Here is a 27,307-nt window from a genome sequence, read left to right as displayed (position 1 = left end):
TCACTGACTATTCCATTAACATGAGGTCATCCAACAATGTGAATGCCTTGAGAGTGCAACAGTTTAAATACTGTGGCCAGTACCTTGGTGAATACCCAAGGTGAAGACAAGAGGCCAAAGGAAGAGTCACATACTGGTGCAATACATTGTAGGCTCCTGTTAAAAAAAAAAAAAAAAAAAAAAAAAAGATAAAAAGGCACATTGTTTTACCAGGAAGGGGTCTCCCTCGCAGCAAGCCCAGCCCACCCAAGAAGGGGTCTCCCTCGCAGCAAGCCCAGCCCACCCAAGAGAGGGTCTCCCTCGCAGCAAGCCCAGCCCACCCAAGGAGGGGTCTCCCTCGCAGCAAGCCCAGCCCATCCACGAAGGGGTCTCCCTCGCAGCAAACCCAGCCCACCCGAGAAGGGGTCTCCCTCGCAGCAAGCCCAGCCCACCCAAGAAGGGATCTCCCTCTCAGCGAGCCCAGGCCATCCAGGAAGGGGCCTCCCTCACAGTGACCTCCAGCTCACCCAGGAAGAGTCATCACTTACGGTTATACAAGACGTGTTTTATTTGGTCCTTTCAGAGGATACAGTAAGGAGCAGTATTGAGTTTTACAAAACAAGGAATATAAATAACCTGAAACAAAGCACACAGTTCTGCCGAGCATGGACAATGTCCAGCTTACAGTAACGTACTGAGCACCTGTCACTGCAGGAGAGCTCTGCCCCCTGCAGAGAGCCAAGGGTGCATGACGCAGCACTTTGTAGGGTGTGAGAAACATTCTGCTCTAGAAAGTCCCTTTTCTAAACTAGGTATAAAAAATACGTAACAAACATAAATACAAAAACGTATCCGGATACCACAGTATGGCGTGCTAAACGTGTAACCAAAGAAGGGGCCCCGCCGCACGCAACGACCACAAGCACATAAATAATCATGGCTTCCCAATGTCAGAGAAATGCAAAACAAGAGGAGGGCCGCTGGATCGGATGGTGTGACGAGGGGGCGGGGAGTTCTAGCTACAGACGTTTAACACACCCTAACAGAAGTCACATGACAAAATATGAAAAAGTTGTAGCGGTGTGCCGGGAGCGCTCAGTCCAGCGCAATGATGTCATCATCCTGCTCCTCTGCTGGATCCATACGCTTCTTTTTACTGCTCACGACATCCTCATCCGACAGCTTCCTCTTTAGAGTGGCGCTCTCCATGTTGACGTCAGTGTTGCTGGAGGATGATGGAACCTCCTCGTCTGAATCCACAATCAACACATCATCTTGTTCTGGCGCTAGAGAGCAAAAGAGCGACATCTTCTGAATCAGAACTGGTACTACAGCACGGTGCAAAAGCTTTACAGGCACCATCACTAAGGCGACCCAGCTCTGCTACAACTACCCCAACTGTGTCTTAGAACTTAAGCTCCTATGGTACAGAGACTGATTTGATTGTTTAAGTTGTGTCTGTACAGCGCAGCAGAATATGTCAGAGGTATATAAAAGGTATTAAAAAAAAAAAAAAAAGTGAGAGACTGTGGGGGAACATTAGAGTGTAAGCTCCTCTGGTGCAGAGACTGATGTGACCGACTCAGTCTTTTCTGTACAGTACTGACCTGTGGATGTAGAGGGTTGTGCTCCGTCATCGCTGCCATTGGTGATACTGGTACTGGCCTCTTCTGGTGGTGGCTGTGGAGCCTTTTCAGGTGCATCTCCCACGACTTCAAACTCCACATCTTTTTCCAAATCCTCGCTGGAAATACATAAGAAAAATAATCAACTGCAGGAAGGAAGGGAAAAAAAGGGTGGGGGGTGCAGGAGGAGGAAAAGTTAACTGTACCTTAGAAGTACCCAGAAAAATGTATCTTTATCCAAAGGAATTCAAGATAAACAACCATGCACTTCCTGTGCCTAGGCACGCCTGTTCTGTAGCCTTATAGCTGTATATCTGCAGTGTGAGAGCTAAAAGCCTTGTGACTGCCAGTCTCGGGATTCGGTGATGTCCCTACTGTGCTTCTCCCTGTACTCCTTGCTGGAGAAGAAGCTGTACTTAAGGACCTGCAGTGCAAATAGCTCCTTGCTAATTCATTCCGTGGATCTGTGCTTCTTCCAACTTCTATCATTGCCCCACTACTCAGATAGTCATTAGGGGAACAGTTTGGTATGATGGTGCAAAACTCTGCTCCTCTACCAAGAGCAAAGCTCTATTTGAGTACAACTTCCAAAGCACAGATCCTCTTTAACAGCTTCCCGACTGCCCCATAGCAGAAATACTGCTACAGGTTGGCACGGGTGCGCAGAATCACTTATATATACACACGTGATTTTGCATTTCCGGGTAGGGCATGTGCACAAGCTGCGTGCCCCACCCGTGCCGTCATTCGCGGCCACAGCTGTCAATCACCGGGTTCCGGTCAGTGATTACTCGCCAGCACCCGGTGATTTCCGAGAATCTCCAATGGGGAGGAGAACTGTTTTGTTTACTAATAGTTCTCCTCCCTGTCAGCTCGGGCACACTGCTTTCGATGACTGTGCAGAGCCCAGCCATCCAAAGCAGTGTGATTACAGTGAAGCACAGACACGGCCCCGCAGTAAAACACTCCCAGGCCCCAGTTAACCCTTTGATCGTCCGTTAACCTCTTCCTGCCCAGTGCCATTAGTACAGTGTCAGTGCTTTTTTTTTTTAGCACTGATCACTGTATTGGGGTCACTGGGGATATCAGTGACACCAAGTCAGTTATCCCGTGTCAGAATGTCCGCCGCAGTCCCTTAAGTCGCTGATCAGCGCCATTACTAGTGAAAAAAAAAAAAAAATTCCAGTATATATACACACACCATTTGTAAACGCTATAACTTTCACGTAAACCAATTTACACGTATTGGGATTTTTTTCTATCAAAGACATGTGGCAGAATACATTTTGGTGTAATTTTATTTCGAAATTTGATTTTTTAAATTTTTTTGCTGGACATGTTTAATAGCAAAAAGTCAAAAATATTGTTTTTTTTTCTCAAAATTCATGCTTTTTTTATAGCGTAAAAAATTAAAAATGCACAGGCGATCAAATGCCACCAAAAAAGGACATAAATCTCATTTGGGTGCAGCGTTGCATGACCGTGCAATTGTCAGTTAAAGTAACGCAGCGCCGTATCGCAAAAAAATGGCCTGTCAGGAAGGAGGATAAATCTTCAGGAGGGCGAGGGATTAAAGTATACTGTAATCTAAACACAAAACCTCTGCAAGTTTCAGCTACATTGGGGAATGATTAGGTCTCTAACTGCAATCATTTTGTGAAAATTTCTACACTGTTAGTGGAAACTTGGAGATGGTAAATTGCCATATACAAGACAGACACTGCCAGCTTTTTGGTGACATCACTGATCATATTCCCAGGATATAGGTGGCAAAGACAGTGACAAGACACATCTCCCACTGACCTGTGCAGTACATTGATCAGGAGGGTGTAATCCTGCAAAAAGTCGTCCGCCTGGAGCCGCGTGTTGTTCCGAATACCGAATTCTGACAACGTCCTGTTATTATTTGCTAAAAAAAAAAAAATACAAACAAGAAATAAATATGCAAAAAATACTTCAACACATTTTATAAACATTGGTATATTTACAGTACAACTATAGGCAAAACTTTTTTTCAGTGAATTCAAGCGTGGTCCCGTGATAGGTGGCCACCTGTGCAATAAGTCCATCCGTGAGATTTCCTGGCTACTAAATATTCCACGCGCAACTGTTAGTGGGATTATAACAAAGTGGGAACAACAGCAACTCAGCCACCAAGTGGTAGGCCACGTAAAATGACAGAGCGGGGTCAGCGCATGATGAAGCGCACAGTGCGCAGAAGTTCAACTGTAGAAAAAGCAGCTAAGATGGGGAGCACACATCACCTGGAGACCTATGAGAAAACACTGATCTATTGTACCAGTTATCACTTCATCCGCACCGCTGACTGTATTGTTCTCTGTGGCTCTTCTTCCCATAGAACTTTACCTCTGGTAAGAACTTGGCACACTAGCCCCGCCTCCAACACAGACATGTAACATGTTATCAGGAGCTCAGCAATGTTGTCACTCACCTTCCGTCTCCCCAGCCTCAGAGGAGATAAGGATTGTGCCTTTGCCATCTTCTATCTGGACATCAGGAGCAACCATTCCAAACTTCTCCTTGATTATCTGAAAAGTGGAACACAAAATCATTTTTACTGGGAGAAACATGGAAGACAGACGGGGCTGCACAGAGGCAGCCATGATGGTAGAACACAGGGCACCGCTTGCAGACTCCTGTGCTCTGTGACTTCTAAAAGGAAAAGGACAGAATATGGCCATATGAGGAACGCCTAAGATCTCCCACATCGAGTGAATGGGGAAAATGTCATGGAGAACACAACACCGCGACTATACACAGCTGTCTTCTGATAGAACTATCATCATGTTGCCTCTCACTCGGGGCCACTGGTGTGTCCCCTTACTCCACTATACACACACCTGTCTTCTGACAGAACTATCATTGTACAGCCTCTCGGGGCCCCTGGTGTGTCTCCTTCACTATACACAGCCATCCTCTGATAGACCCATCATCGCACAGCCTCTCATTTGGGCCCTTGGTGTGCCTCCTTCTCTGCTATACACAGATGTCCTTTGACAGACCCATCATTGTACAAAACACTCCTTCCTCTGTCCCAGACACTGGATACACAGCCATAGTTCAGCCTCAAAGCTCCCTCTAGTATCTAATAATGGTGATCGGGGCAGATGCCCAAGTGACATAAAGAGGGTGGCACTGGTGCTCTTTGGAGGGAGTATGCAAACCCACAGAGGCCTATCCCCCGTATCAAACGCACGCACACACATGGGCCCATCACCCCCATCATACGCACACATAGGCCCATCACCCCCATCATACGCACACATAGGCCCATCACCCCCATCATACGCACACATAGGCCCATCACCCCCATCATACACACCTTGTCCTGTAGTGATTGCACTGTCAACTTGTGAACATTCAGCTTCACTGTCACCTCCGGCCGGCTGGCGCACACGTAGCAGTCAGGGTTGGGGCGATCCAGCACGCAGGGAACCAGCAGCTTCTTGCGCGGGTTGGGCTGTTTACTCAGATACACCTAGAGAGAGATCAGAGTATGAACCTGGCATTTAAAGGGGAACTCCAACCCAAGTGGAAATTAGAATGATGTTTCATAAGGAACTACTGTTGCGACCAGTTATCGCTGCTTGTAATAGGAGAGGAGCCAACACAGTACCTGACAACACTAAGCTCTACATGGGGTACTACTGCATACATATTGGAGGGCAAAACTTATGTAGGAGCAGAAAAGTTTCTACTGCATCATTGTGGAAACGTTTTCCTGATCCAGACCTGCTTCAGCGAAGACAGGTGGTTTGGGGCTGAGAGACAAAACTTTGTTTTTTGGGACCCTTCTGCTATTAGAAGGCATGGGGGTCACAATTATTGTATCAAGGGAGGGAGGATGATTTACCGTTCTGCATTGCTCCAGACTCCCCGATAAAATTTTTAGGCCCTCCAGTACAATCAGCCCAGATATGATGGCATTAGTGGTAGCGATCGCTGGGATGATGTTTCCTGCCATGGCTGTGGAAGAGACAAACACTCTTTAGCATTCACTAGGCTGAATCTTCATCCTGGAGATGGGGGGAGTAGAAAAAGAGGCTTACATTTTATATCGAAACGGCTTTTCATGTTCATGCTGAAGATGTGCATCCGAAGATTGGCAGCTGATGTAACAAAGTCCATCGCTGGGGGATCGTCCTGTAAGAAACCACAGACTGTCAGCACTGCAAAAATAGGGGATCATTGCAGCTCACAACAAACGCTTCTAGCTAAAAGTTTAATCTTCTAATATTTTTTGCATGCAGACCACCCTAGGTAACATCAATTTGTGATGCTGAGCCTCCATGACTGGAATAACTGAAATCCAATGATGGAGTGGGGGCAGGGACAACCAGGCTGGGGAGAAAAGTGCAAGATGATGCAGACGTCACCACGCAGGAAATGAGGTGGGCACTGACTTGCTGCAGCTTCTAATGCACGTTGTAAGAAGTTTACATTCTCCAGTGACATCAGAGTAAGCTGTTTCAGTCCAGGAGAGGAGCCGGTACAACTGTGCAAGACTGAAGGAGAGGAGCCGGTACAACTGTGCAAGACTGAAGGAACACCGGAGATCAGATTTAAAGACTGAATGATATGTGGGAGGTCTCAGCCACTATATAAACTCAGGTGTACTGAGTGTTGGAAGAGCTACCAAATAAACGCATCTCTATGGCTGCAGCTTCACTAAGAGACAGTTCCTCAGTACAGTGCATTTCAGATAAATAGACCCTACCACAACTAACAAATAGAATTCTTTTAGAGGGCAGTACCTGTTTCCCTCGTTGATGACTCACCTTGTCCCACACAAGCGAGGAGTTCTCTCCCTTTTCCTTCAGTTGCCCCCATAATGTTTTCACACTGTGGGAGAAGAGTTCTGCATACCCGGCGACATCCAGGACTTGCTGATCCTTCAACCCAATAGTAGAGGAATCGTTCTTCATTTCGGAGTCTTTATCTGGAAGATACAGCAACCTAGACCAATCAGAAGAGTGTTCATCTCCACGCAATATACGTACACATACAGCAACCTTTCAGATCAGTCAGAAGTTTGCACACAGAACTATCAGACCACTCAGACTCGTGTACAGCCAGCATGCAATGTACACACACACACACACACACACACACACACAGCGAACTCTCTGACCAATCAGAAGCATGTACACATGCATACAGCGATCTCTCAGACCAATCAGCGTCATCCATCTTTTTTCCCCCCACTCACACCAGACAATTACCACCATCCTGTAGGCTGGCCCAGTCCAACGGCACAGGGGCTGTCCTCTTCCGCCACAGCTTGTCCATAGTGAGTAGGTAACGGATATCATCTTTGAATAGCTGATGGCAAAGAGACAGACACATGCTGGTAACTTTATTCACCAATTGTAACAAAAATAATGTTATAAGCAAACATTTAATGCTGGGTAGAGGAGGGATCATATGAAGACTGGCCTACAATGTTCCTGTTTGCTGGTGTCCCACTCTCCTTTATATAGCAGTATAACACGACTATCTGAATTCCTGTGTCACTCAATGGATGACAAGATTTTTGTTTTTCCAACTTTAGTTACGCTATATAAAAGACACTGAAACAGTCCATGCAGGGCAAGGCAGTGTTACTGAAAAGGGACCCCCAACCCCCTGTAACCTTACCAGAGCTCCTTCCCCCTCCACAGCCAGCAGGAATACCCAAAATGTCTGGGTATGGAGGAGCATGTGACCTGGTTCTATGACTGTGCCCAATGTCTAACAGCCAATCGCTAAGCTCAAGTACTGTCACATGCCCAGAGTAGTGATGTCATGAACCCCTCACTACAGATACCAGTCATTTTAGCACAGTGGGGGAGTGCAGGCAAGGTGAGATTTGAAGGGGGGGGCACATTGGTCACACACAGTGAGAAGGAAGGGCTAATGTACAGATGTGCAAGATAAGGGAAGTGAGAGGTTAATTTACAGGTCGCTACAGACACAGGATGGAACTGACACACACTGTAGAATGGAAGATAAGAGGGGTGGATGACACTGGTTTGGATTCCTGATGACACTGGAACTAGTTTGGAGTCGCTGGCTGTGATCAGGAAGCTTTTCTCTTCTCATACACTGTGCAGGCTGCTGGGAACACATCCCTGGCAACCCCTTAAATGTGCATGCTCCGCCCTGCTGGTCACTAGGTGCTGCAGACTTTAGCCATGAAATCTGCTGACCAGATCTAAGAGTAATTAAACAACTGATCAGCCGATTGCACAGCTAAAGTCTGCAACACCGTGGTCAGCAGGGATGTACATCTAAAAGGGATGTCTGGGAAGGTGTTTTTGCATATAATGTTCACAAGCACCAGCAGCACAGTGATTAACATCAGCCTTAAAGATCACACCTGCAGCTGGAGTTCAGATTTACAATTTGTGAATTTTTGATTTAGTGATACATTTTGAAAACAAGTTAATGAATTTACCTTATTGAAGAGCTTTACGGGGTCATAACTGATGTCCCTGGCCCACACCTTGGTTGACACCCTCTTGATGTCTCCATCTTCATTGGAGGCTTTAGCGCGCTCTGCAGCCTCCGTGGGATCCCCTGTGAAGAAGGTGGACAGGTCAGAGTAGATTCTATGTTGGCGGTGGGATGTATTGGTACTATTGGGATTTGGTGTGTGGATGCTATATTGGGTAGGGGATCGAATAACAGTTGGTGGGTTTGTGGATCCTATATTGGAGATCTGCAGGGAAAGTCGAGGACACACACTTTCCATCATCAACATCAATTACAGGGAGATAAAACCTGTCTAGTACTTACAGGCGGCCTCGGGATCGGCAGTGTCCGGTGACACCTCCTGGTCAGCATCCTCTTCCCCGAACAGCTGACTGCAGACATAGGCACAAAATTAGCGGCAAAGGAAATTACTTTCTTGGTGATAATATACTAACAGGCAAAATATCTTACTTGAAGAGGTATTTGGCCCAGACAATGCAGTGGATGGGCTCGGAGGGAGTGTTGCGGATGGTGCACCCGGGGAAGGTCTTCTGGGTGGGTTTGGGTCGGCACTCATAGCACTCGGTGGCACCCTGTACATAGGCGGGAGAGGGAAGGCCAGCATGAGCTATTATGGCAGAGAGACTGTGGTGGTCTCAGCCAGGACAGAGATACCAACCTTCTTGATGACAGTGACCTGTCCGAGGTACCCGGCCGTGCCGCTCTCAATCAGGGGAATGTCTGCCGCCAGGCACATCCGGTTCACGTGATTCCGAGCAGCTGTGAGCAGGAAGGACAGACAGACCCGGTCACTGGATGTTTCTTTATAAATAGGTTTTATTTACACTTTTTCCTGCATCTGGTGATGTTATAACAACAGGCTGTCTTTCATCAGACACACTGGAGCATCTCTGACCTCACAACCAGATACCCATGTGTGTGCACACTGCACTCCAACATCTGTCACTCAAAAACACATTTATTTTGCTCTGTGAAAGGTGTCACCCCAATCCAAAGGAGAAAGAAAATTTGAATGCTGGTAACTTTCTTCATCTGGACAATATGAACAGGAAGTCCCACCTGGGCCACTACCACCTGACACATTTTAATAGCAATGCTGGGTTGACTTGTCGCTACCTCTAAATTCAGCCAAGCCTTGAAGTAGAACTATAGGCAAAATTATTTTTCCCCCATTTTGGATAAAGTAACGGAGGTATATAACCCGTCATTTTTTTTTTTTTGCCTTCTGTGTCCCACATTGGAGAGATTTTCCTTCACTTCTTGTTCCATAGCTGAACAGGAAGTGAGGAAATCCCTGCAAATTAAGGGAATTCCTTAGGGACCCCCAGGCCACCAGAACTAGTGTCTGCATTGGAAAATTTCCCATCTATTACTTTTCTGGGGACAACCCAAAATTTGGGATTTTCTTTTACTTTTAACTTTCAATAATAATGGTAAACAGGACAAATAGAGAGGGTGAATCTCCTTATTGGGGGGACAGCGATAAAAACCAACAAACATTCAAATACCTCTGCTCTCTACCCAAACTAAAGTTTTTAGTTATACTTTGAGGGTGAAACGCATCAGTGGGTGCTGCCCAACTTATATCAATAAGTGGCCCGGGGGTTGGGGACTCCTGGTCTAGATGAATAAAGTTATCAACACTTGAATTTTTTTTTTTTGGGAAATGCAGCCAGTCAGCCATAGGATGAACCCTTGCTGGTGATCACCTGACCTCCCATGAAGGTGACCTAACTGGGGGGGACCTAACAGCAGCACACCCCCCTAGTTTTACTAAGGTTTCACACCCCAGTGCAGTTCGGTACCTCTGTTGTCCAAGGCGTTCATCACCAGAGTGAATTTCCGGAAGAATTCCACGTCATACTCAGCGCTAAAAGGCAAAAACAGTGTCAGCCTGTACAGTATTGGCGTTCAGGAGCAATTCAGTCCAGAAAGCGATGACACTATGGGTGGACTATGAAAGATCTCATAGGACAGACATCTCCCCCCCCCCCCCCCCCCCTACTACAATCCACCCCCATTACTATACAATCTCTCCTCCCAATATATAGCACAATACAATCCTTACCCCTTCAACCCCATCCCCCAATAGATGATTCATACCCCCTAATATATAACCTATAGAGTCCAATATACAAATCACAGCCCATTCATTCTCCAATATACAATCCACACACCCAATTATACAATCCTTCCCTCCCTACCCCTCAATAGACAATTTATACACCTTGTCCCCCCCACTAAACAACCCAGACACCCAACTCAGCCAATGCACTGATTGTCACCCCCCTTTGCTGACATCACAGATGATGTATCCCCTTCCCCCAGGACACAGTGGGACTCACTTCATGACGCTGTCATGGTATGCGGTGATGTTGGCGCTCGGACAGAACTGGAGGACGCTCTCCTTCGCCACCTGCAGACAGAAAGAAAAAATACAACCAGAATGGGGGATGGAGATGATGGAACACGAGGGAGAGGGGTGTCAGTCCAGCCAATCAGTGAGCTTTATGTGTTGTAATATTAATGAAAGAATTTTATGGAGAGTTAAACAATGTCTTGGAAGATAAATTGGCAAAATGTTTATTTTATTAAAGTGACAGACTCCTTCCACACACTTCCTGTTTGTAAGATCCCTTGGACACCCCTCCATACTTCCAGGTGTGAGGCAGCATTTGACCACTTCCCCTTCCTCCAAGGATGCATTGTTCTGAGTGGCCAATCGTTATTGCCCAAATGCTGTGACATGGAAGGGGAGTCAATAACCCCATGGCACATGTACATACACCCCTCTCCCCTATACTGAGTGTTACACTGTGACCCCCCCAGATAGAGCTGAAAACCTTCACTGAAATCACGGGTCACCTACTGAGCCACTCAGGAGTCAAAAGTGAGCCCTGGAGACAGAGGAATGACAACAGGGTTCTGATCACTTACTCAGACAGGGCCTCTTTATAGGACAGAGGTCACCCCCCACTGACATTTCATCCTCTCCCCATAGTCCGCTCCACCCAAAAGGGGAAGTTCCACTGTAACATTTTAAGGACTGGTCCACCGCTCCCCATTAAGGATTGGCACTTTTGCAGAGTGGGGGGGGGGGGGGGGGGAAGATGGGGTACCCGAAATTGAGAGGTACCCACTCTCACTTCTGCTGTGATAGCCTAGGCGATCAGAAGTGGAAGTCTTCTCCACCTCCCCATGGTCTTCTGGGACACAAATCAGGTCCCAGACGACTACAGGCCCATTCAGGAAGTGCACTACTACTTGCGCATGCGCTGTGGGCACCCGACTGTGAAACTGCAAGTTGACATGCTGGTGCCCACACTGAAGCTGCCGACACCGGGAACATGGGATGTCCGGCGAAAATGGCTTGGGGGCATACACCGTGGGAACGAGGGACAGGTGAATTGCTGTTTTTTAAAAGTCAGCAGCTAGTTTTTGTATTTGCTTTCATTTATTTTTTTACAGAATGACTGGAACTCCGCTTTAAAGTTGAAATCTGGGTTTACTGGCAGGGGAGAAGACCCAACTTTCCTTCGCTGCAATCAGGTGCCACTTACAGGTCTTGTCCCTCCTCCCAGCCTTTGATTGGACAGTGAAAGCAGAAGCAGCACAGTGATGAGCTCATCTCTTTGTTACTCTTCTCTCTCTTCCTATCGGCATGCTTCTTGAAAGGCAGCACACCTGACTGGCTTATTGTGCTGCTTTTCCCTCCCCCAGCCTGAGCTCTGCTGTACAGGAACTGATACCAGGTCACATTCAACACTTCTTGTATTTACATTACAGAGCTTCATTTTTAGTCTTATATCCACCCAAAATTCTGCTTTGTTCTCCATGGACCAGAAGCAGTGATGCTCTGTGGAGGGGGGGCCTCACCTGAGCCTTAGAGCGGCCAACATGTTTCTTCTGGAAAAGGAATTGTCTGTTCAGGTTGCTGACATCAATGGTGTCCAGATCAATCTGTGGAGGAGAAGATGGTTATAAGGCAGAAACAACTACTCGAGGGAGATGGAACAACAGACAGGGGGCGGAGGAGGGGCTCAATGGGTAGGGGGGTTCTGGAGGTGGGGCTCCACAGGCAGGAGGTGAGATGATCTGCAGAGAAACTTTATAGCAGCCAGTACACAGCCTGTGGCAGTGAACAGAGGATGGAGATGACAGCAATGATGGGGGTTATCAGATGAGACATAAGTAATCCTGGGGTCATCCCTACACTTTAGCTAGTCCATCCCCAGCAGTGATATACAACCCCTTGTCCAAAAAAGTTGGGACACTGTAAAATCTACATAAAAACAGAACGCAATGATCTGCTAATGTCATAAATCTATATTTTATTCACAATAGAAAACACAAACATTTAAACCAAGAACAAGTAACATTTTAAGAAAAAATACGGTCATTTTGAAATTAATGGTAGCAACATGTCTCACAAAAGTTGGGACAGGGCAACAAAAAGCTAGAAAGGAAAGTGGTACTACTGGTAAGAACTGGAAGAACATTTTGCAACCAATTTGGTCAATTGGCAACAAGTCAGGAACATGATTGGGTAAAAAAAAAAAAGCATCTAAAGCTGGCCATACACTATACAATTTTCTGTCCAATTTCTGCCCAATTGCCTTTAAATTTACCTTCAACTATGTAGTACAAGGGCCTTCCTAATTGGATACAATTGAAAATATTGTTAGGTTTGACTTCATATTATATGGTTTTTGGTAAATCTAAACCAAAAATCTCCAAAAAAATTGTATAATGTATGGCCAGCCTTAGAAAGCCAAAGTGTCTCAGAAGTAAAGGTGAGCAGAGGTTCACCAATTTGTGAAAAGTTACATCTACAAATTGTTAAACAATTTCAGAATAATGTTCCTCAACATAAAATTGCAAAGATTTTAAATATAACATCATCTACAGTACATAATACCAAAAGAGTCAGAATCTGGAGTATCTGTGCAAGGGACAAGGCTGAAAAGCAATATAGGATGCCTGGGATGTTCGGGCCCTCAGACATCATCACAATAAAACCAGGCATGGTTCTGTGATGGACATCACTGCATGGGCTCAGGAATACTTCCAAACATTACTGTCTTTGAACAGTTTGCTGTGCCATCCAAAAATGCAAGGTAAAGCTCTATCTTGCAGAAGTCTGAACATGATCCAGAAACACAGGTGTCCTCTCTGGGCCAAAGCTCAATCAAATGGTCTGTTGCAAAGTGGAAAACTGTTCTGTGGTCAATGGAAGCAAAATTTGACATTCTTATTGGCAACCATGGGCGCCGCATCCGTCAGACTAAAGTGGAGAGGGACTTTCCGGCTTATCAGTACTCAGTTCTAAAGCATCTCTGATGGTATGGGGGAGGGGCACCAAAGCGTGTGGAATGGACAGCTTACACATCTGGAAAGGCACCATCTATGCTGAAAGATATATCCAGGTTTTAGAGCAGCAAACGCTCCCATCCAGACAATGTTTTTTTCGGGGAAGGCCTTGCAGGACAATGCAAAACTGCATTTATGACAACAGCATAACTTCATAGAAGAGTCCGAGTGCTTAACTGACCTGCCTGCAGTCCAGACCTGCCACCAATTGAATATATACAGTATGGCTCATTTTGAAATAAAAAATTCAGCAAAGACGACCCAGGAATGTTGAACATTTAGAATCCTCTATCAGGAAAAAATGGGAAAACATTCCTCTGCCAAACCTCCAGCAACTGGTCCCCTCAGTTCCCAGACATTTACAGAGTGTTAGAAGAGGGAAGGCTACACTGTGGTAAATACGGCCATCCCAACTTTTTTGAGACTTGTTCCTAAAAATCAATTTCAAAATTACTTTTCCTCCCCTAAAAAGGATCATTTTCTCAGATTAAACGTTTGATTTGTTTTCTATTGTGAATGAAATCTGGGTTTATGAGATTTGCCGATCATTGCGATCTGTTTTTATGTAGATTTTACAAAGGAGAAGTACAGACAAACCTCTTTTGGTTGTACTTGTCCTGTGGGTGACAGGAGTGCAGTTTGTTCTGCACTCCTGTAACCCATTTTCAGCCAACAGTGGGCTAAAGCCCGCTGTCAGCCGACATCACTCAGCCGGTCCAGGCTGGGAAAGATCCCGACTTCAAAGTCGGGATCCACCCCAGAGTCTGGAGCGGCATCTGGCTCAGCCTCTCAGCGACTGAAAGTCACCGCTCTCTGCTGAGAGCAGCTTTAAGGAATCAGTGGTCATGTGATCGCTGAGTTCTCACCCTAACACCCCAGTTACATCGGGTGCGACTTGGAATGCGATTTGCAAATCATATGCCAAGTCGCACCCTATTGTCTGCAATTACATCGGTCAAATCGGTGTGGTTCCCACATGGTCGGAGCCGCACCGATTTCTAAAGATGTCTTGCAAGTCGCACCTGAAATCGGCATCTCCCCCGACTTTGAAATTGTGCGCCTTCACTGTAAGTCACATGATTTCAAAGTCAAACTTGATGTGACCGGGGGGTTAGAGTCGGCGGGGGACCGATGCTGCATCCATCTAGGTAAGTATAACGGGGTAAGAAAAAAAAAAAGCCCCACTTCTCTTTTAATGGGAGGGGTATACTATTGAGGGCCCCCTTCCTTACACTTGGGTCTGTCCGCCCACTACAGGGATATATGGGGGGTATATGTTCCATAGAGATTGGGGGGGGGGGGGGGGGGAGGTGATAATCTGTCATTCCACCTCCTTACACTTGGGTGAGTACACCCCCAGTAGCTTCCTATGGGTGCCCTCTCCTTACACTTGGGTGAGTCCACCCCCAGTAGTGACCTATGGGTCCCCCCTCTCCTTACACTTGGGCCAGTCCACCGCCAGTAGTGACCTATGGGTGCCCCATCTCCTTACACTTGGGCCAGTCCACCCCCAGTAGTGATCTAGGGGGTCCTTCTCCTTACACTTGGGTGAGTCCACCCCCAGTAGTAACCTATGGATGCCCCCTCTCCTTACACTTGGGTGAGTCCACCCCCAGTAGCGACCTATGGACACCCCCTCTCCTTACACTTGGGTGAGTCTACTCCCTGCAAGGATATTTGGGGAATGGGATGTCCTATAGTGTTATAGACTAGATACAATTGGGGTCTCCATCCCTATAGTGGGGTCAGTGCACCCCCGCAGTGATTTGAGGGAATGGGATGTTGTATTGTTACTGGGATGATACTTTGGGGTCCCCTTCCTAACACTTGGGTCAGTCCACCTCCTGTAGGGATATATGGGGGGCGGATGTTCCATTGTGTTATGAAGGGGGGGGGTTAATGATAATGTGGGGTCCCCCGGCTCACCACATGCAGTTGGGTGAATCCGGTCAGCACGAGGTTCTTCAGCAGTTCGCAGCCTATTCCTCCCGCCCCGACCACCAACACCTGACTCCCCTCCACCGCCCGAGCCAAATCCGCCCGCAAAGCACCCGACACAGCCATCTCCATCCACCGCGCGGGAGACACCAGAGAGACGCCGGGCGGAAAGAGCGCCAGGAGCGGGAGACAGCAACACCTGCCGGCAAGGGGGAGGGACTACAGCTAACGTACAGGCTACACAGCGACACCTGCTGACCGGAGGAGGAACTACATGTTGCTGCAGAGCGACACCTGTCAGCCGGAGGATGCACTATAACTATTGTTATACTCCACCAAGCGACATCTTCCGGCCAGAGGAAGAACTACAGCTAATGTATAATTTGCACAATGACGCCTATTGGCCGGGAAGGGAACTACATCTAATGTGTTTTTCACAGCGACACATACGGGCTGAAGGACAAACTACAGATAATGCAGTAGAGTGACACATGCCGGCGGGAGGGATAACTACAGCTAATATACAATCTGTACAGCGGCATCTACCGGGATAATGTGGAACTACAGTTAATGTACATTTTGTACAACGACACCTGCCGACCAAAACTCGAACTACATTAAGGTATACTCAGCACAGCGACACTTACAGACTAGAGGAAAATCTACATCTACTATACACTGCACAGTGACACCTACCAGGCAGAGGTGGAACTACAGCTAATGTACAATGAGCACAGCGACACCTACCGGTCATAGAGGAAAAGTAGGCAGTTAACTAAACGTGGAATTGCAGCTATTATATACCGCATACAAGGGCACCTGCCGACCAAATTTGGAATTGCAGCTGCTTTATGCTGCTCATAGCGCCACCTTTCGGCCAGAAGTAGAATTGCAACCACTACTCTCATCACACACGAGTGCTGTACATGATACAAATGGTGCTTTTCACTTTTTCTGGACCACAGTTACATAGTTAGTCAGGATTGCTTCCTTATAAAATCATTTGTAGAACTCAATACACAAAAGCACAAGGTCTAAATATGTGAAAGCAAAAAGGTTGTGAGTCGCTGTGCTATAGCTAAGGGGGCCCAAACTACGGAGGACCCCCAAAACATAGAGGACACCACCTCTGGAGAACACATTACTGGGGATCCCCATCTCTGGAAAACTCTGGAGGTTTGGGGGGCCCCTTCCCTGGAGAATCCCATCTCTTGAGGATCCCGTCTTTGCAGAACCCCTTCTCTAGGGAACCCCTCCCTCTCGAGGGCCCCCTCCCCAAAGGACAATGTCGCTAGAGGTTTGGAGGACCTTGTCTCTGGAGGTCTAGAGGACCCCCTCTCTGGAGGATCCCATCTTTGCATAACTTCCTATCTCTGTAGGACCCCCTCACTGGAGGACACTGTTGCTGGAGGTCTGGAGTATCCCCTTTCCGGATTACCCCCTCTCTACAGAACCCCCTCCCCCTGAAGGACACTGGCACTGGAGGCCAAGAGCACCATCTCTCTGAAGAACCTCCTCTCTAGAGGACCCCATCTGTGGAGAACTCCCTCTCTACAAAACCCCTCTATGGAGGACGCCTTCTCAAAAGGACCCCATCTCCGAAGAACCCCTTCTTTGGAGAATTCCCTCTCTGGAGGACCCCCTCTCTGAAGAATCCCATCTTTGGAGGACCTCCTCTCTGCAGAACCACCTCTCTGGAGAATCTCATTACTGCAGAACCCCCTCTCTGGAGGACCCTGTCCCTGGAGGATCCCCCTTCTGGAGGACCCCCTCTCTGAAGAACTCCCTCTTTGGCAAACCCCATCTCTGGTGGTCTGGAGGACCACCTCTAAAGAATCCCCTCTCTGGTGGACCCCTTTCCTCGAGAACCCAATTTCTAGAGAATTCATCTCTGGAGGACCCTGTCTCTGCAGATCTCCTTCTTTGGCGAACCCCATCATTGGAAATCTTTTCTGGAGAACCATCTCTCTGAGGACCCTATCTCTGGTGGGTTGGAGTACCCCAGCTTAAGAGAACCAGTTCTCTAGAGAACCCCCTACCTGGAACCCCTTCTCTAGAAAACCCCCTCCCTGGAGGACCCCCTTATTTGACAACCTCCTCTCTGGAAGACTCTGTTTCTGGAGACCTCCATTTCCGGATAACCCCCTCTCTGTAAAACCCTCAGTTTTGGAGGAACCAGCTTGGAACATCTACTAATGCAAATAATTTTGTGGTGGGATTTTTCAGCTAGACGAAGCTCTTATTGTCTAATATTGTGCAGATATTGGTGTTTATATGAAAGTTGAATTATTCTGCATTAGATGGAAGCAACATCTTGGAGAGAAAGATTTCCATAAAGATAACATTGACAACTTTTTTTTGTTTTTGGATGAAATAGAGAAAGCATGTCCAGTAATTCTTCACTCTCTGTGTCTCATTGGGGAGTTTCGTTGTCACTTCCGGTCCTGAGATAAAACAGGAAGTAAGGGAAATCCCCACCTAGATGGTTGTCACTGGAACAGGTTCTCCCCATTGTAGGATTTCCTCTCACTTCTTGTTCTGGTGACAACTCTAAGTTTGCATTTCCAATCACCTCCTGTCTCAATGACACCAGGACAGATAGAGAAGAAGAATCTGCCTTGCGGGGACACAGACAGCAGTAAACAATTGACAGATGGTCTCACCCATCCCCTCTCCACCCAAAACTAAAAATCAATCTGAGCTATAGATAGACTATTAAAATGTATCCAGTGAAGTTTCCTCTGACTTATGTGTTGTAATGAACTTCTGTTCTGATTCTCTGACTCCTGGGGGTTTATTTACTAAAGCTGGAGAGTACAAAATCAGACTCCCTTCTGCATAGAAACCAATCAGCTTCTAACCTCAGCTTGCTCAATGAAGCTTTGGCAATGAAACCTGGAAGCTGATTGGTTTCTATTCAGAAGGGAGTCTGATTTTGGACTCTCCAGCTTTAGTAAATAAACCCCCTGGAGTCTATACTACTTCTAAATTCCCCTCCAAGGAATGTTAAATTAGAAATCTGAGAAAATACAAACTGAATCTATAACTCAGAGGTGATTTGTATTTGTGTCAGATATTCTCAGGGATGGATCGCTGTGATTGGCCAGGAATGAGCGGTGCAGTTTTGGGACTCCTGGAGGATACAAAGTGCCATCTCTGCCCTCCCTCCCCATCCCAAGCAATCTCTGCCTCATCAGTCAAAGCTGTCTCCTTCACTGAGACCCATGGGCTCACTCGCTTGGATTGTTCTCCTTTGGCCCCTCATCCTGGAGCCCCTAGTGGCAGGTAGTGTTCACCTTTATGATTCATGCCTGAGAGTAGCTACCAATCAGGGGCGGACTGACAATTGGAAACTCGGGCACTGCCCGAGGGCCTGGGGTCAGTAGGGGGCCCCATGAGATGCCCCTGGTACCTTTTTCATAAGCTTTTTTGAGTTTGGGCAAGGACACAGGGGCCCCATGATCCCCTATTGCCCGAGGGCCCCATGAGTTGTCAGTCCGCCCCTGAAATGGATACAAACAGGGGCGGACTGACCATTTGGAAACTCGGGCACTGCCCGAGGGCCCGGGGTTAGTAGGGGACCCCATGAGATGCCCCTGGTACCTTTTTCATAGGCTTTTTTAAGTTTGGGCAAGGACACAGGGGCCCCATGATCCCCTATTGCCCGGGGGCCCCATGAGTTGTCAGTCCGCCCCTGGATACAAATAGATACAATGTTGCAACCACAAGAATTTTTAATGTCAAACATAATAGTGGAGCTCTCTGCAGGGACAGAAGTAATTAAATGCTGGCTGTAGACGGGACGAAAATCACCTGATTGTTTTTTACCGTTGGTGGTAACGTCGGCCTATTGAACGACCGATTTTTCGTTTTTTTGTTAAAAAAACAGCCGGTTTTCGACCCATCTATGGCCTGCATTAAGCCTGAGTGGGCGTGCATTAGGCGCTAAGAGTCGTGACTTAGGTGCTGAGTGGGTGTGACATTCGGTAAATAGGCATACATTAGGCCCTCAGTGGGCGTGACTTAGACGCTAAGCAGACTTACATCCAACTATGGCTGAAACAAGTTCTGCAAAAACCAGTGGACTGTTCTTGTGTTCCTGTCAGGAAACAGTACTTATGAGTCTGCAACCCGGTCAGTACATGCTTGCTTGGCTGAGCAAGGGTTAACACAAGCGAGGGAAAAATCCTGCAGGGCAGTGCCACTGGTGCCAACAAGTCTGAGTGAGGGGCGTGGTCGCACCTTAAAGTCTGCCAAGTACATCCAGTGTGGTGAGAAGGTTAGAGAGAAGCAACATGGCAGGTTACCTGCAACTTTGTAACCCAGTAGTCAACTTTGCTATGTTGCCGGGATCGGTACCTGACCATCAGATGGTGGACACCAGTGTGCAATTGGAGCAAGGTGGAAATTTCACCCTCGGCATTGTCGATGGAGTGGAGAGACTATGTCTGCTATGTCTTGATTGCACTGAAGCGTTAGAAGCCTGGCTGAGGTGTGGGCACTGTGACAAGCCACTGATGAGACTGATACCCAGCGACCTGCCACCGGTCATCTATTCAGTGGATCTGAGTAGATGACCGGTGGCAGATCACTGGTTGGCTGGAGGATGGCAAAAGGTGTGTGGTGTGCAATCTTAGAGTCGGTAAGGTATCCACCACTACTCTTGTTGGACAGGCCAGATGATAGCAGTGGTCCACAGCCTGGAGAAGGAAGAGTTGTGACCAAAGGCAAGTGTGGTTGGTACTACTGAAGTTGTTCCCTAGGAGAGGCCAGCTGATAAAGTTTGCCCTTGCACTTGGAAGAAGCCAAGTTCAGGTGCCCACATATCCTCGGGTGAGCCGGTGAGGAGTGACGATCGGGGCGCGATTGATTGGGAGTCTCGCAGACTGGAAGCTGAGTTTGGGCCTCTAGAGTTAGAGAATGGGTATTCCCTGGAGAGTGATTCGGATGAGGAATGGCACTGGGGGATGCTCAGGACATTTCTGACCCACATGAGGGACTGTCTGGAGGGGAAGCAAGACAGAGGGAGAGGACCGTTACCCCTGACCAGGCAGGATGGGTGGTCAGAGTGGAGTCTCCATTGACCCCTGTAGAAAGACAGCAACCAGACAAACAGGACTCAATCCATCTCCAACATTAAACCCAGGAGGGGCCATGGCAGGAAAGAGGCCCAGGACTTGGCCTACAAGCTGTGGATTACCAGGTCTCCGCAGGCTTGTATGTTATCGGGATGGGGCAAATGCAGAGAGCTCCCTAGATTCTTCAGGTTCCAGAGGGATGTACAGAGGAGAACCGCACTAGAGTGGGGATTGGACCTCCCGTATGTCCCCGCAGATGTTACGGATACCATTGAGACCTCCCACTCCCGTTAGTTAGAGGAGCTGATTCGGGACTATTTGCATGTCCCAAAGGGGGTTGGCCTGGTTCCAGGATATTTGGCTGGCGTTGAGCAGATAAAGGGCCATCTACAAGGACTGAGTGGTCATCATTAAGGCCGGCACAGCAAGAGCTACTTGGTGGCCAAACAAAGCCCTAATGGAGAAGTCAATACATTACCGAATCCTGAGTTGTACTGGTGAAGTACTTGAAGAAAAATATCCCTTTTCTTTGTTAAACTGCCGGACAGAATCATGCCGCCCACTGTTTTCTTTCCCTCTTCGGTCTGATATTGTGGGAGAGATTTTGGTGGTAAGGCCCAGGACATTATTTATAAAACTGATACTATGGAGGGGCTCCTCCTTCAGAGACTCTTGTTTGTAAAAAGTTTTCTGTTGGTAGCAGGGGCGGACTGACAACTCATGGGGCCCCCGGGCAATATGTGATCATGGGGCCCGTGTGTCCTTGCCCAAACTCAAAAAAGTCTATGAAAAAGGTACCAGGGGCATCTCATGGGGCCCCCTACTGACCCTGGGCCCTCGGGCCGTGTCCAAGATTTCAAATGGTCAGTCCGCCCCTGGTTAGCAGGATTATAGCCCCCTGCTAGCAGACTATGTAGATAGTTTAGCAAGTGTGAGGGTTGTATATCTGTTTCTTCCCTTTGCAGGTTTATCATGGATGGCTGTCCTCCTTGCAACATTGGAACTGTGTGATCTTTACCGATATTCACCTTTCTACAGTTTGCTGGAGGGCTTCCCTTAAGGGGAAGGTGCTTCAACAAGACAAAATGTGTGAATAATTGCTTACTGGCAATCTGTGATTGGCCCAACAAACTTTCTAGCTGCAGGGAGTTGTGGCTAGGCTGTATATATGTATATATATATTGCCTTACAGTATTTCCTTTATAACTATGAAGTACTACCCCGTTAGGAGTCGCTAGAAGATTTGGGTCCCCATATAGTCCTGCACAGCCAAGCATCACACATCTTCACAAAAGCTTGCATCCAAAGTCAGAAATCAGTCCTTGAGCTTTGATTTTGTTGTTTTATTTAGGAGATCTTGAACTGGGATAGGGTTAGGGGTGTACAGGATGCCCAAGGGTATTGATAAACTGAGGACAATGTCCTGGAACTATTTACAAGCCTTCTCTGCAGCACAGACTTTCTCAGAGAGCTAGCCAGCGCCTCCTAAGTGTACCACCCCAGACCCTAGATGAACTTCTCCTCTTCGCCCAGCATTCTGGAGGTGTCCCAGAACAGGGAATCCAGTTCCTATCACTTTGAGAGGTACACAGTCATTGGTAGATGGCTAATCTGGTTTTTCACCAGAGTGCTCCTTCCCCTATCTGCCCCGGGGGTGTAAGTGTATTCATTCAGATCCTCTCCTGTGCTGCTTGTGGGTTGCTGGCTGCTTCCAGGCCTATCAGCTGGGCCGCTCCTTCCCTGCCATACAGATGGTCCTCTCTCAGGGGGTTGATAATTTCTGAGTTTTCCTTCATTCCAGCTCCAGGCCTGCAGGTAGGCCCTATCCCAATAGGCCTCCTTGCAGCTTCCACCCAAACGCTCCAACTCTCCTGCTCTTCTCACCAACTGAGCAGGCTCTAATACTTTTAAGGGTGTCCAGCCCCTTACCATCCTCCTGTTGGGGATTGGTTAGGACCCCTCAAGAGTGCAGCCAGCCACTCCTCAGATCCACCCACTCCATCCCCCCCCTCCTAGCCACCAACATCCTCCTCAGCACTCCATCTTCCACCCGACTCCTCTGTCAGCCGGACTCTCCCATACTTATAGGCCAGTCCACACTCTACCAGGGCCTCCAAACCTAGGATTGGCAGGACCCCCCCATAAATATGCAGATTAGGCCTCAACCCCTTCATGCTTACCAACTTCTGGAAGGTTCTATGATCCTCCAGGGTCAGGAGGAGGCGCTAGAGCCACAACCTGTTGAGTCATCCAGCTGACCTGCAATAACCCCGAACACAATCACATGACTCATCCAACTAACATGAGTCATACACAATGATTTTGCCTAAATAAATATTCTTTGCCAAATATATAAATATACATTCTGTTCCCAAGATTTAAATACGGCATATATACAGTTTTGACTACAGGTCCCTGTAGCCAGCAAATTACCAAACTGGAACATATACATATGCGGGCAATGGGGATCATGGGGCCCCTGTGTCCTTGCCCAAACTCAAAAAAGCCTATGAAAAAGGTACCAGGGGCATCTCATGGGGCCCCCTACTGACCCCGGGCCCTCGGGCAGTGCCTGAGTTTCCGAATGGTCAGTCCGCCCCTGCTGCCATGTCTCAGATTTGTGAATCACAATGTGAAATATAATGTTCAATGTGCAGCTGACAATCACAGGAAATCGCCGTATTAAGCAAAATACAGTCAGAAATTTTTGTTGTTTTATAAATAATTCATACAATTCTGTATAAATTCTGGTGCATCTGCCACCATTGGTGATAATTACGTGCAGTGTGCTGGGCTCTCTAAATAAAATACACTAAAGCTGGGGATTTTCCACTGCTAATAACTCAGCTCAGAGCTGAATGAATGTAAATAGTAGAAATTATTTTTCTGCTGTTTCATTTATTTTCCTGCCTCATGGCTTACAGCAGACTTCAATTCCCACCATATCTGGTCTGATATCTGCGACCAAATATCTCCAGTGGGGGCCCTGATGGCGGGACGGCTGCGGGGTGCGAAGCACAGAGAGGGAGCAGATCTGTTAATGAAACATTGGGTGGAGCTATGATGTGATCTTATACAGAATGGATCTGGCCGCCGTCCAACCCCCAGCCTCCAGGCCAATGTTAACCAGAGATTACAATCTGCTGCAACAATTAATTCTTTACAAATATCATCTGATACATAATTACAAAGAAAATAAAGGGCGGAGGCCTCCTACAACGGGTACGTGAAGGTATGCAGATCCAGAAACTCAGCACAGGGATGGTGGGAACCCCTCATAATGGGCACAGCAGGTGTACAGATCCAGGAACTCAGCACAGGGATGGTGGGAACCCATCATGATGGGCACAGCAGGTGTACAGACCCGGGAACTCAGCACAGGGATGGTGGGAACCCCTCATAATGGGCACAGCAGCTGTACAGACCTAGGAAATCAGCACAGGGATGGTGGGAACCCCTCATAATGTGCACAGAAGGTGTACAGACCTTGTAACTCAGCACAGGGATGGTGGGAACCCCTCATAATGGGCACTGAAGGTGTACAGACCCGGGAATGCAGCACAGGGATGGTGGAACCCCTCATAATGGGCACAGAAGGTGTACAGACCTGGAAATCTAAACAGGGATGGTGGGAACTCCTCATAATGGGCACAGCAGGTGTACAGACCAGGGAACTCAGCACAGGGATGGTGGGAACCCCTCATAATGGGCACAGCAGGTGTACAGTGCCGGGAACTCAGCACAGGGATGGTGGGAACCCCTCATAATGGGCACAGCAGGTGTACAGTGCCGGGAACTCAGCACAGGGATGGTGGGAACTCCTCATAATGGGCACAGCAGGTGTACAGACCAGGGAACTCAGCACAGGGATGGTGGGAACCCCTCATAATGGGCACAGCAGGTGTACAGAGCCGGGAGCTCAGCACAGGGATGGTGGGAACCCCTCATAATGGGCACAGCAGGTATTCAGATCTAAGAACTTAGTACAGGAATGGTGGAAACCCCTCATAATGGGCACAGCAGGTGTGCTGAACTGTGCAGGGAACTTAAATCCCAAAAAATGAAGTCACATGATTTTGTTTTTTGCAACCTCCAAGCCCTCTCTACTGTTAGTGGACACTCAGCCCCAGTGACAGGTCAGTTTGTAGTTGCAGCTCTGGGCCTGCTGAGGGCGCTCTTCATCCCATATGTGGTTCCTGAGTGCACAGTCCTGGGTCTTCACACCTCCAGTGTCTCCTGGTACCTGATATAGCTGACGCCTAGAACCTGAGCAGACCTATATGGGGGAGGGGGATGGATCTGTTCAGCAAGCACTGAGATCACAGACAGTGACAGGTCCTCCTCCCAGCCTGAGCAATGAAGAAACTTTCCACCTATAGACATAGGATCCTTCTCAGCCTCTACAGCCAATCAGCAGCCAGGACCAGCCCAGCCCAGCCTCTGCCCTATTACTCTGTGTAGCCGCAGCTGTCCTTCACTCCAGAGAGGAGATGAAGGGAGAAGGAGCTGTGCTGTGCTGCCTGCTGCTGGCTGGGCTGTGTGCAGGTGAGGGCACTACATACAGGGGGGCACACTGACTGCCACTACATACAGGGGGGCACACTGACTGCCACTACATACAGGGGGGGATACTGACTGCCACTACATACAGGGGGGCACACTGACTGCCACTACATACAGGGGGGGATACTGACTGCCACTACATACAGGGGGGCACACTGACTGCCACTACATACAGGGGGGGATACTGACTGCCACTACATACAGGGGGGCACACTGACTGCCACTACATACAGGGGGGGATACTGACTGCCACTACATACAGGGGGGCACACTGACTGCCACTACATACAGGGGGGGATACTGACTGCCACTACATACAGGGGGGCACACTGACTGCCACTACATACAGGGGGGCACACTGACTGCCACTACATACAGGGGGGCACACTGACTGCCACTACATACAGGGGGGGCACACTGACTGCCACTACATACAGGGGGGCACACTGACTGCCACTACATACAGGGGTGCACACTGACTGCCACTACATACAGGGGGGCACACTGACTGCCACTACATACAGGGGGGCACACTGACTGCCACTACATACAGGGGGGCACACTGACTGCCACTACATACAGGGGGGCACACTGACTGCCACTACATACAGGGGGGCACACTGACTGCCACTACATACAGGGGGGCACACTGACTGCCACTACATACAGGGGGGCACACTGACTGCCACTACATACAGGGGGGCACACTGACTGCCACTACATACAGGGGGGCACACTGACTGCCACTACATACAGGGGGGCACACTGACTGCCACTACATACAGGGGGGCACACTGACTGCCACTACATACAGGGGGGCACACTGACTGCCACTACATACAGGGGGGCACACTGACTGCCACTACATACAGGGGGGCACACTGACTGCCACTACATACAGGGGGGCACACTGACTGCCACTACATACAGGGGGGCACACTGACTGCCACTACATACAGGGGGGCACACTGACTGCCACTACATACAGGGGGGCACACTGACTGCCACTACATACAGGGGGGCACACTGACTGCCACTACATACAGGGGGGCACACTGACTGCCACTACATACAGGGGGGCACACTGACTGCCACTACATACAGGGGGGCACACTGACTGCCACTACATACAGGGGGGCACACTGACTGCCACTACATACAGGGGGGCACACTGACTGCCACTACATACAGGGGGGCACACTGACTGCCACTACATACAGGGGGGCACACTGACTGCCACTACATACAGGGGGGCACACTGACTGCCGTTACATACAGGGGGGCACACTGACTGCCGTTACATACAGGGGGGCACACTGACTGCCGTTACATACAGGGGGCACACTGACTGCCGTTACATACAGGGGGCACACTGACTGCCGTTACATACAGGGGGCACACTGACTGCCGTTACATACAGGGGGCACACTGACTGCCGTTACATACAGGGGGCACACTGACTGCCGTTACATACAGGGGGCACACTGACTGCCGTTACATACAGGGGGGCACACTGACTGCCACTACATACAGGGGGGCACACTGACTGCCACTACATACAGGGGGGCACACTGACTGCCACTACATACAGGGGGGCACACTGACTGCCACTACATACAGGGGGGCACACTGACTGCCACTACATACAGGGGGGCACACTGACTGCCACTACATACAGGGGGGCACACTGACTGCCGTTACATACGGGGGGCACACTGACTGCCGTTACATACAGGGGGGCACACTGACTGCCGTTACATACAGGGGGGCACACTGACTGCCGTTACATACAGGGGGGCACACTGACTGCCGTTACATACAGGGGGCACACTGACTGCCCCTACATACAGGGGGCACATTGACTGCCACTACATACAGGGGGGCACACTGACTGCCACTACATACAGGAGGGGCACACTGACTCCTGGAGACTGGTACTATATACAGAAGGGCATTCTGATTTCTCATGCATGCATGTTAGTTCTCTGTATTCAGGGGCGGACTGACCATTTGGAGGGCCCGGGGTCAGTAGGTGGCCCCATGAGATGCCCCTGGTACCTTTTTCATAGGCTTTTTTGAGTTTGGGCAAGGACACAGGGGCCCCATGATCCCCTATTGCCCGGGGGCCCCATGAGTTGTCAGTCCGCCCCTGTCTGTATTGCAAATTGTATGAAACTTAAACCTTTCCTTTTGTCCAGAGTAGCTGAACCGGATTGGTCAGTCAATTGCTGGCGGGTATGACACTGTGCGGGGTCCCCT

The 27,307-nt window shown here is 48.6% G+C and overlaps 2 protein-coding genes across 2 annotated transcripts in view; one reads left to right on the top strand and one right to left on the bottom strand.

Annotated features, from left to right (window-relative positions):
- Positions 1 to 523: 523 nt before the first annotated feature.
- Positions 524 to 15,586, bottom strand: UBA2 (ubiquitin like modifier activating enzyme 2). The gene is made up of 17 exons (XM_089662366.1): positions 15,396 to 15,586; positions 11,976 to 12,059; positions 10,445 to 10,515; positions 9,905 to 9,969; positions 8,758 to 8,858; positions 8,550 to 8,671; positions 8,403 to 8,470; positions 8,062 to 8,183; positions 6,848 to 6,947; positions 6,404 to 6,564; positions 5,675 to 5,768; positions 5,479 to 5,591; positions 4,948 to 5,103; positions 4,057 to 4,153; positions 3,408 to 3,513; positions 1,587 to 1,723; positions 524 to 1,265 (listed from the first exon to the last, which is right to left on the bottom strand). The coding sequence occupies exons 1-17, from the start codon at positions 15,537 to 15,539 to the stop codon at positions 1,075 to 1,077; spliced, it is 1,932 nt and encodes a 643-aa protein (XP_089518492.1). The 5' UTR covers positions 15,540 to 15,586; the 3' UTR covers positions 524 to 1,074.
- A 9,366-nt stretch (positions 15,587 to 24,952) lies between these two features.
- LOC149435854 (cocaine esterase-like) overlaps positions 24,953 to 27,307 on the top strand; it is a 28,504-nt gene continuing 26,149 nt past the window's right edge. Inside the window, exon 1 of the mRNA XM_089662364.1 lies at positions 24,953 to 25,030. Coding sequence (XP_089518490.1) covers positions 24,976 to 25,030 — 55 coding nt within the window. The 5' untranslated portion in view covers positions 24,953 to 24,975. The remainder of the gene's footprint in view (positions 25,031 to 27,307) is intronic.

Source organism: Staurois parvus, unplaced genomic scaffold (assembly GCF_062004578.1).
Source record: "Staurois parvus isolate SC_StPar_1 unplaced genomic scaffold, SC_StPar_1.0 ptg001461l, whole genome shotgun sequence".
Classification (NCBI taxonomy): domain Eukaryota; kingdom Metazoa; phylum Chordata; class Amphibia; order Anura; family Ranidae; genus Staurois; species Staurois parvus.
The sequence above is the reverse complement of the archived record's forward strand: the minus strand, read 5'-3'. Positions and strand labels throughout refer to the sequence as shown.